The sequence below is a fragment of the Herpailurus yagouaroundi genome, unplaced genomic scaffold (genome assembly GCF_014898765.1).
Source record: "Herpailurus yagouaroundi ecotype Mexico unplaced genomic scaffold, PumYag 191, whole genome shotgun sequence".
In the NCBI taxonomy this organism is placed as follows: domain Eukaryota; kingdom Metazoa; phylum Chordata; class Mammalia; order Carnivora; family Felidae; genus Herpailurus; species Herpailurus yagouaroundi.
The window spans coordinates 2,986,049-2,995,618 of NW_024412422.1; the positions used below are offsets into that span (position 1 = coordinate 2,986,049).

Consider the following 9,570-nt stretch of genomic DNA (forward strand, 5'->3'; position numbering starts at 1 on the left):
TCCTGTTGTCCCTTTGATTTAAATCCTTTCCGTTGTGATGGGTCTTCAGTTTTAAACTTTACTTTGCAGCATGTTGGCACTGCAGCTTTTAAGCTTTTTTTTTTTTTTTTTTTTTTACCTCTCCGCTTCTATCAGATATTTATTGCTTTAAAAGCAGCATTGCCAGTCCAATAGGGAAATTGACTTTGTAAAGACACTTTGGGGGAAGAAATCAGGAAATGCTTCATGTGTGATGGAAATCAACCCACTTCTCTGGTTTTTTAAGTTTCTGTGCATCAGGCTTTACTACATTTTTCACAGAAAACTGTAAGCATTATTCAAAAGCACAGACAGAAGAGCAAAAGGAAGCCCTTACGCGCCTGCCACTGAGCCTCAGCATTTCCCATCTAGCGCATCGGCCTTCATTTCTGCCTCCACCCCCTCCTGCCTGTTACGGACATCACAGGACTCCCCCAGTAACGGCGTAGCACCTGCCTCAAAGAGATAAAGACCTAAAGGTCACAGTATTGTCATCATCCCTAGAAACATGAGCAGTCATGCCTTCGTGTCCTCAGCTATCCATGTGGCCAGTTTCCTGTTGTTCTGTAAATGTATCCCCCGCCCCCCACCCCGGTAAGTTAGGATCGGTTGATAAACCTCCCAAGGCTTTTAATCTGAAGGTTCCCCTCTACCTTGTCTTTCTCTTTGGCACAAAACATTTTTTGTCAGTTGTTACTCCTGAATTAAATTCAAGTAGTGGCTGCTGGAAGCAGCCAGAAGAGCGTGTGCTGTGACCCTGGTTCCTCCTGTGCTCTTTGGAATATGGCCACTCACCCTCCTGCAGAAGCCTGCTCGCTGGGTGAGGGGACTGGGGATGCTCAGGGACGGCTGCCGAGGAGCCACGAATATTCCCTTCCTGATCCAGGTTAATGTGGCTTTACTCTCGCGGCTTCCCGTCTTACTGTTCTGTTTTCTTGATGGGGGCAGCCTTCTGCCCTCACTTTGTGCTCTCGCCTGTCAACACAGGCCCATCACAGAGTTGAACCTCTTCAGGCTGGAGCTCAGGGTGTCGACGGCTCTAGAAACGGACTGTCGGGAACACGTGAGTGGGTCTATGTGTTTTCCCCAGGACACGAAGAACTGTTGGCAAACAGGAGCACGAAATGGCACGCATTTGGGAGCGTCAGTGACAGGTCGGTGACTTCCCCCTGCCGGCACAGGTAGGTGGCTGACCTAAAGGGTTCTGTCCCATTTTCCTGTTGAAATTACAGTCTGGGATCTGTTTTCTGCCACGATAATCTAAATAGGACTTCACGTTCTGCAAGAATTCCTCCTTCATCCTCGTAACAAACGGGAACAGCTCTTGGATACGACAGCCGAGTCTCGGGCCTTTCTGTCGTAAAATACTTTACTAGAGTCAGTCATCTGTTAAAATAACATCCTTCGCAACAGAACTAAAGCGCACGCTTCTCTATAGTACAGAGCGCTGCCGTCAGGCTTCCTTGGTGTGCCTATAACATCAAGAAGAGTTAGGTTGAAGAGCTACCTTACGGCAACGTGCAAATACGAGAAGATTTTTTATAGAGGTTTGACTATCACTCGGGGCCACTTCAGACATTTTTCTTAATCCTTCAGAAAGCTACTCTGTGCTAATTACACAGTTAAAGAGGTATACAGACACCTGCTACTTCAGAATAGTGACCTCCTTACCGTCAGAGTGTGACTTCTCAAGCCAGAGACTACACTTTGTATGTGTTCACCATCATTTGGACCCTGACAGAGTGCACTACGGCGTGAGATGTCCCGTGCTGTGTCACTGGGAGGGGGAACCCGTGGCCCTTTTGACTCTGAGGAGCACAGCAGCAGCGGTCACATTGTCGCCTCTGCCGTTTACTATCGGTAGAGAACCTTCTTCCATAGAATGACGACGCAGAAACTTGGCCGTGTGGTACATTTTATCATTTTACAAGTTCCTAGGAAAATAAGGCCACTGGAAGGCAATCTCTTTTGCTTCCCCGAGGGAATGCTGGACACCGTGCTGTACCCTGGCTGCGGGAGGTGGGGGTCAGGTGAGTACGTAGATCAAACTGCACGACAAGAGAGACACATCGGACTATGGCTAAGGGTTTTCCCTTGGTTCGGGAGACACTCCAGTTTGTTACCAAAAATGCATATTTGGTGTTCATACGTGGCATCTGTTTTCTCAGATGTATTCTTGAATGTCTACCTACACAAGATGTTACACTCAGAGTCAGACTTGGCCACGTGCACAATACCTGACTTGCAGTATGACCCAGTCGAGTGACGAACTCAGAACTTTGAGACTAAAACATCTGGTCTGAGTTGCTGCAAATGAAGTGTGAGAAACATTCAGACACAGAGAAAACCAAGCTGGCCGCTCGGCTATTCTTAATTAGAAAAAGAGTCTTGACAGGGAAAAAAAAAACAGCCTCTGCGACTCGCGTTCGCAAGCCATTTAGGACTCAAAGACTTCCTTGAAATAAGCAAGGTATCTCACAGAGACGTTGTCAACATTTTTTATTTTGTATCTCAAAAGTCTGCCCTACTAGTGAGAATTAGTCACAACGCTCATCTCTTTGTAGGGGAGCAAAACTCTCTCAGAAAGAAAGCTTTCCATTATTTCTCAGAACCGGGACCGGGTTCGCACCAAGAGTGCTGACCTCCCAGGTGAAGTCCCAGCACCTCTCAGCCAGTTTCACAGAAACACTTGGAGGAGTTACTCCTGGGGCCCTAGACCTCGTTCCACACTCCCGGCCTCTCCCGACCCGAGTGCAAATTCTGCTCCAGAACCCGTGTTCCGGTCACACAAAGCGCACTGGTGCGCCCCCAGCGCCTACTGGGGCCACCACCATGGACAGCGGACGCCACACAACATTTACTAGTTCAAAAGAAGAAAATAAATAACTTGGGCTGAGTTATAAGTTACCTTAAAGACAGGGCTTAATAATTTACTTTTGTCGCTTTTTTAACAAAAACGTTTGGAGGTAAAGAACGCTTAAGTTCCTAATCGGTCTCCTTTTGCTTCGGGAGACGGCTAGGTTTCTAGAAACGCTAAGTGTTGCTTCCCACTGGGTCATCCCTTGGCACCAAGGGAGGCTCTCCGGGGTTAGGGCCTCACGGGCAGAGTCTCCTTAAACCCGGAATGGTTGGGCGTGGCCTCTGGCAGGGCCACCGGGTACTCGGTTGTGGCAAAGAGCAGGGTGTCCAGGGTGGTCTCCGTACACTTGGCGATGAAGCGGATGAATGGCCTCACGTCGCCTTCGTTGGCGACTTCTAGTACGTGGTAGTACTCGGACCTCTGCTCCTTGCGGATGGTGATGGGGGGGTAGCCCGCCTGCATCAGGATGAGGTTCATGAGCAGGCGCGAGGTCCTTCCGTTGCCGTCGATGAAAGGGTGGATGTAAACCAGTTTATAATGGGCCAGGGCCGCAAACTCCACCGGGTGCAGGTTCATGGCGTCCTCGGAGTTGAGCCACTGGATGAACTCCTCCATCTGCTTTTCCACGTCTTGAGGATGGGGAGGGATGTGATGTCCCACCAGGACCTGTGTCGTCCGAAACCTGCCAGCTTCCACTGGATCCACGTAACCCAGCACCCGCCTATGGATCTCCAGCACGTCGCCGATGGCCACAGAGCCGATGCGGGAAACCAGCGTTGTGTTGATGTACGTCATTGCTGCGTGCATGCCGATGACCTCGTTCTGCTCCTCCAGGCTTTTCCCTGGCACGGCATAGCGGGTCTCAAGGATGTGCCTGATTTCCGAGAGGGTGAGGGTGTTGCCCTCGATCGCGACCGTGTGGTAGATGTGATGGTAGTAGGTTTCCTCCATGACCCTGCGCAGCGCGGAGTTGCCCTTGGGGATGGACATGACCTTCTTCACTTTGCTGTCGATGATGCTGAAATACCTCTGGTCGATCTCCTCCACCAGCGGCAGTGTCCGGTCCCGGTTGACCAGTGCTTTCTCGTGGTAGGGCGAGATGGTCAACGCTCTGGCGTACAAGTAATCGGCCTGGACGATGTCCTTGTCCTCTTCGGAAAAGATGCCGAACTCGTTGAGCGCGTCTGCGAAGTCTGGGTCCATCTGGAGGGCGTGCAAGAAGAGCTTGTGGGCTTTCTCTCGCTTGCCTTGGCGTTTCATTTCCAGGGCTTGGTTCAGAGCTGCTTTGGCTTCCAACTTCCCAGCTAGAAGAGAGCCAAAGAAGCATGGGTAGGGAGGGCACGGGATGTTCGGGGGCACTGTCCCCTGTGCCGGTGCTTCAGGGGGCTCGTCCCAGTACTCTCTGTGTGTGTGGATGCGTTTGTGCCCCACACCTGGTGTGTGTGTGTCCCCAGAGCCACAGCCTCCACCCTGGGAGGTATCACCTGGACTCCCCAGCCTCCAGCTTTCTGAGGGCCGAAGTGAGTGGCTGTGGCCACAACTCCTGTCAGGTGGCCCTCCTGTATGATCTTCTCAGCTCCTGTCCCTTCAGGCCTAGGCTGTGAAAGCACCCCCCCCCCCCCCCCACGCCCCGGTGCCAGGCCCTGGGGGCTTCCCCACCCCTGATCTGTTCTTTAAATCTTTTAACCCAGTGATTCTCAAGCAGGGGTGATTTTGTCCTTTAGAGGACATCCATCAGCGTCTGAGACATGGTGGGGCGTCACAGTTAAGGGCGTGAGGGTGCTACTAGCATCCAGCAGGTAGAGACCAGGGAAGCTCAGCCTCCTAACAGTGCACCACAGAGGACAGCGTGGGGGTAGAAACTTCTCTAGCTCTAGCCCTCCCTCACCAGCCCTCCACCCACCGCTGAGGGTCATTAACACATACTTGGCTTCTTTTCCTTGGATGCCCAAGCCCTCTCACCCTCCGGGTCTCTGCCTGGTGCACTTTCCCCTCATGCCTTTTCCTTTTGGTCATTTTCCTATTTACACTGGGGTCTCAGCTCAGGCATCCCCTCCAGGGAGCCTTCCTGGTGTGCTCCCCTCCTTCCCCATCACCAGGCTGGTGATGCTGTGCGGCAGTCATTTGTCAGCTTGTCTGAGCCGGGAGCTCAGGGTAGACCTGTTCCCCATAGTGGCCCTGTGTCCTGCACACACGACCCAGTATGCACTGTAAATATCTATGAAATTAACAAGTGTTGAGGAGAGCTGGCCAGTCTGTCTTACCTGGAGAGGCCTTGGTCCTGACCGCCAGCAGTGCCGCATCGCCGGAGGTGACGCTGAGCTCTGTAGACGGGCTGGCACACTTGGTGACGGCATGCTGCACCCTGTCCAGCTTGCTCCTGAGCAGGTAGAAGCCTTTGAGCACGGTCAGACACTGCTCTTCGATGGGCCCCAGCGGCAGCAGCAGCGCCAGCAGGGACCCCAACACCATGCTCAGCAGCATCACCCACAGGAAGCGGCCCCAGACGGAGACCCACTTCGGTTCAGTCACTGCCATCACTGAAGCCATCGGCATGAGTGTCATCTGGACGGAGGGGCAGGCCCCCTGGACATACTCCGTTGCCTCAGAGCAGGATCTGCAGGGGACCAAGAGTTGTAGGAGATGAAGTGGGGGAAGGGGACACACGCAAGATGTGTTGCTGACTTCAGCTGGGGCTTGGAGGCTCCCACACCTCATATTTCACTATGACCAGGGGGATTGAGGCAAGGCAGGAAGTGCTTATAAACGGGGAGGGGCCAGCCCGAAAGACTGGTGCCACTTCCAGGCCGTTGGGACTCTGAGCAGTAATGCTACCGCACTCAACATTTATTGAGCGCTTACTGTGTGCCAGGCCCCATGCTAAGTACCAAGGACCTCATGCATACTATCTCTTACCAGTCTCCAACAGGAGCAGATGCTATCTATCGTCCTCCCACTTCTCCAGATGAGGAAACAGGCTCAGAGACGAAGCCCCTTGCCCCAAGTCACCCAGTGAGTAAGTGACAGTCTTGGGACTTGAATTCAGGAACTCTCCCCCAACCTCCCTTGACCACAAATCTCTGTGGCCACACATCAAGATTGGCCAAGGCAGTTCTGGGGCCTAGTGTCTGATACACACAACTATTTTTGTGGCCTGATTTACTGCCTCTTCATGCCCTCACCCAGGTATTAGCCACAGTGCTGCTCTCCCCTCTCTGGCCTTCCTTTCCTGGCCTGCCCAGCAACGAACTCACCTAGAGCTTGGGCAGTCCAAGCATCTCAAAACCTCCAGCTGTGGGCCAGAGTGGGTGACCCACTCCTCACCCTCCATCGGGACAGTGGGCAATGTGCTTGGGGCTGGCAGTGGAGATGGAGGGGTCAGGTATGCAAGCACCATTATGCTGACAATAAGCATTTATTGGGCAACTATGGTGTACTGAGCACTGGGCTGCGGGGTAGCCGTGCATTATCTCACTTACTCAACACCTTATGAAGGAAAGCTACCCTTAGCTCCATTTTACAAAGGAAACTAAATCAGCAAGTCAGTTTCTAGAAGGCCATGGGAGTAAACAGAAGCATGAAGAATGAATCCTCAGTGCATCTAGGAAGAGTGCCCAGGTCTTAACCTCTACCTTATTCTCAACCAGGGCCCGTGTACCCCTATTCCGGCCTGCTTCTGGTGCTGGGCCTCCGAGACCCAGAAATGACTGATGAGGTTTGTGATCGCTCAGGGCTTAGAGTCTAATGGGGAAGCTGGCTCGTTGATAACATCTGAAATGGCTTGGTCTCCGCCCTAACGGGGGTACGCTTGGCGTGCTGTAGGGGTTTAGAGGAGGGTGTGAGTCACTGCTTCATCCAGGTGCTTTGTGCGGCTCCCGGAGGGACGGGATACACGGCAGGGCTGGAGTTCGCCAGGGACGCGGGTCTGCGCAGGGGAGGCAGGAGATGCGAATCTCACCCCTCACTACCCTAGGAAGGGGGAAACTGACGCCCAGAGGGTCTAGGCTACAGTCCCTCTGAACCCCGCCCAGGACTCACTCCCCCGCCGCCCCCTGCCCAGCTGGCTCTTTCCGAGCCCCTTGGGCTCTCCCCCCCCTCCTACCGCGCGCGGGTTCCCACCCTGCAGCCGACTTCCAGGCGCTCGGAGGTCCCGCAGCCGCCGGCTCCCAGGCCCTGCTCCGCCGCCGGCCTTCTGGCCCCGCCCCCGGCGCCTCGCCTCGCCATTGGGTGGTTCGCCATCCTCGTCGTGGCGGATTGGCTTCCCCAACCTGTCCGCCCCTCGTACTTCCGGGTTTTCGCGTCAGCTCCTGCTTCCCCGGGAAAGATGCGCCGTGGGCCACTCCCATTGGCTGGCTCCTGTGTTGGTCTCGTGCCCGCAGCGGCCAATAAGCAACAGGCGGGGCGGTGCCCGGGCGAGAGGCGGGAGTAGCGTGCGGAAAACCCGCGCGGGCGCGGAGATCTGCGGGTATGATAGATGCCGCGGTCGGAAACTGGTAATTCCGCCAGCCCCGGAGTGCTGTGCTTCCCTCTCCACGTCCTGGGGGCCCTTCTCCTGGGCCTCCTTTTCCTTAGGTGTGAAATGAGGGTGCTCTCCACCCTGTTAGTCTGCCGTCACAGCCCCTTGTTCTTAGCCACGACGCTGTCCCAGGGTTGCCGTCGTTTCTGACCTCTTTTCCTTTTCCTCCCTGAGTTTTTAATCTGGCATCCGCTCGAGAAGGAGCTGGCTGGTTTATTTAGCTTGCCAGGGACATAGAGATTTTTCCTTGAAGCAGAGAGCTGAAACTTCCGTCTTAGTTCACAAATATTGAAATTAAACACCCAGGACGTGCCCAGAAATGCTAAGCATTAAGATGTTAGCCGATAGACTGGAGCCAGAGGGACCCCGGCTGAAGTTCAGACTTGGTCACCTCCGCTCTGTGAGACCTTCGGCAAGTTATTCCGAGCTTCAGTTTTTCCATTTGTAAAATGGAGACAAACTGCCTCGCCTTTGGCCCCAAGTTCAGGATTTGCAGGCCAGACTCTTCAAGATCTGACCTTTTCCATGACACACATTCCCCACGGGAGCCACTATCAGGCAGTGGTTGCGGGCGTTTCCACTGGAAGCCACACAGCCCTGGGTTCCAATCCCAGCTCTGCCCCCTTGCAAGCTGAGTTACATTCAGCAAGTGACTTGGTCTATCTCACCGGTTCCGTTTGCTTTTCAGTAAAATGGGGACAGTGTGATGACAGTACTTCATAGAGTTTTATGTGAGGGCGAAGTGAGATCCTACATGTCTGGCACAAAGCTGACGTTTGGTGAGTATCTGCTGTTGCAGTTATTCCTAGACAAGACACCAAGTCCTTGCTGTTTTTGTTATTCACAGAAGAAACTGTTAGAGCTGTAGGCTGCTCCAACCACGGGGGAATGACTCCATGTCCTTTCTTAGGTCTCAGCCTGATCCAGTTGAGGGAAGCCACTGACCTACAGCACAAAGGAAGTGTCCTAACCCAGGCCAGAGGTGTGCTGTCATGAAAGATACCGTGGGGGCATGGGGTGGGGGTGGGGGTGGGGGTGCGGGGCATTGCAAGGTGAGGGACCAAACAGCTTTGGCCCTCGCGGGCTGCGCTTCCGCTTATATCTGGTAACTCTTCCCCTATTCCCCCAGCCCCCGGCCCTTGGCATGGAGAACGGCACAGAGCAAATGCTCAAGAGATTTTGTTGACTCAAATAAGAGCTATCTAAAACAGGACAAACCATGGTGTTTTTAAGAAACAAAAAAAAAAAAAATCAAGATGGTGGTTATTTCTGGGGCTTCTTGTTTCTATCTTTTTTTTTTTTCTTTTTAAAATGTATTTATTTTGAGAGAATGTGAGCAGGGGAGGGGCATAGAGAGGGAGACAAGAATCCCAAGCAAGCTCCACACTCAGTGCGGAGCCTGACATGGGACTCGAACCCACGATGGTGAGATCATGATCTGAGCTGAGATCAAGAGTCAGTTGCTCAACCGACTGAGCCACCCAGGGCCCCCGTATTGTTTCTGTCTTTTTTTTTTTTTTTAATTTTTTTTAACGTTTATTTATTTTTGAGACAGGGAGAGACAGCATGAACGGGGGAGGGTCAGAGAGAGAGAGGGAGACACAGAATCTGAAACAGGCTCCAGGCTCTGAGCTGTCAGCACAGAGCCTGATGCGGGGCTCGAACTCACGGTCCGCAAGATCATGACCTGAGCTCAAGTCGGATGCTTAACCGACTGAGCCACCCAGGTGCCCCTTGTTTCTGTCTTTTGAACGAAGGTCTTGAACACGGTTCCCTTGAAGTGCCCCGAATTTTCACTTCTGATGGCCTGCATAGTAATGTTGTAAAAACTTTTCCCAGAGGAGGGCCAGGCTACCCTGCTACCAGTGAATTATGGAGGATGGTCAGTGGAGGGGAAAGCAGTGAGGCTCGGGGGCCAGACAGATAATGTGTTCAAACGCAAGGCCTACCTGGACTAGGTCACTCACCACACTGAACTGGATATCATGGGGCTTGTGGACTTCTGTCTCCTCCCAGGCATAAGATGACATCATCATCCGCTTTTATTTATTTATTTTTTTATTATTTTTTTTTTAACGTTTATTTATTTTTGAGACAGAGAGAGACAGAGCATGAACGGGGGAGGGGCAGAGAGAGAGGGAGGCACAGAATCGGAAGCAGGCTCTAGGCTCTGAGC

General features: G+C 53.0%; 1 protein-coding gene and 1 long non-coding RNA gene across 3 annotated transcripts; one reads left to right on the forward strand and one right to left on the reverse strand.

Moving 5' to 3' along the window:
- Positions 1–2,493: 2,493 nt before the first annotated feature.
- FICD (FIC domain protein adenylyltransferase) lies at positions 2,494–7,105 on the reverse strand. The gene is made up of 3 exons (XM_040443661.1): positions 6,981–7,105; positions 5,143–5,495; positions 2,494–4,182 (listed from the first exon to the last, which is right to left on the reverse strand). Exons 1-3 carry the CDS (start codon positions 7,100–7,102, stop codon positions 3,107–3,109), a joined length of 1,551 nt encoding a protein of 516 aa, XP_040299595.1. The 5' UTR covers positions 7,103–7,105; the 3' UTR covers positions 2,494–3,106.
- LOC121010204 (uncharacterized) lies at positions 6,483–8,402 on the forward strand. 2 transcript variants are annotated; one of them, XR_005781041.1, is made up of 3 exons: positions 6,483–6,593; positions 8,083–8,173; positions 8,305–8,402. It is a non-coding gene; the product is annotated as an uncharacterized LOC121010204 (long non-coding RNA). The 2 variants fall into 2 exon arrangements; XR_005781042.1 differs by lacking the exon at positions 6,483–6,593 and adding an exon at positions 7,297–7,371.
- Positions 8,403–9,570: the final 1,168 nt, after the last annotated feature.

Excerpts from the sequence above, each read along its gene's own strand:
- FICD (XM_040443661.1), bottom strand. The coding sequence starts at position 7,102 with ATGGCGAGGCGAGGCGCCGGGGGCGGGGCCAGAAGGCCGGCGGCGGAG. Across the intron at positions 5,496-6,980 it reads AGGGTGGGAACCCGCGCGCG|ATCCTGCTCTGAGGCAACGG; the intron begins GTAGGAGGGGGG and ends GGTCCCCTGCAG. Across the intron at positions 4,183-5,142 it reads CAGGACCAAGGCCTCTCCAG|CTGGGAAGTTGGAAGCCAAA; the intron begins GTAAGACAGACT and ends GCTCTCTTCTAG.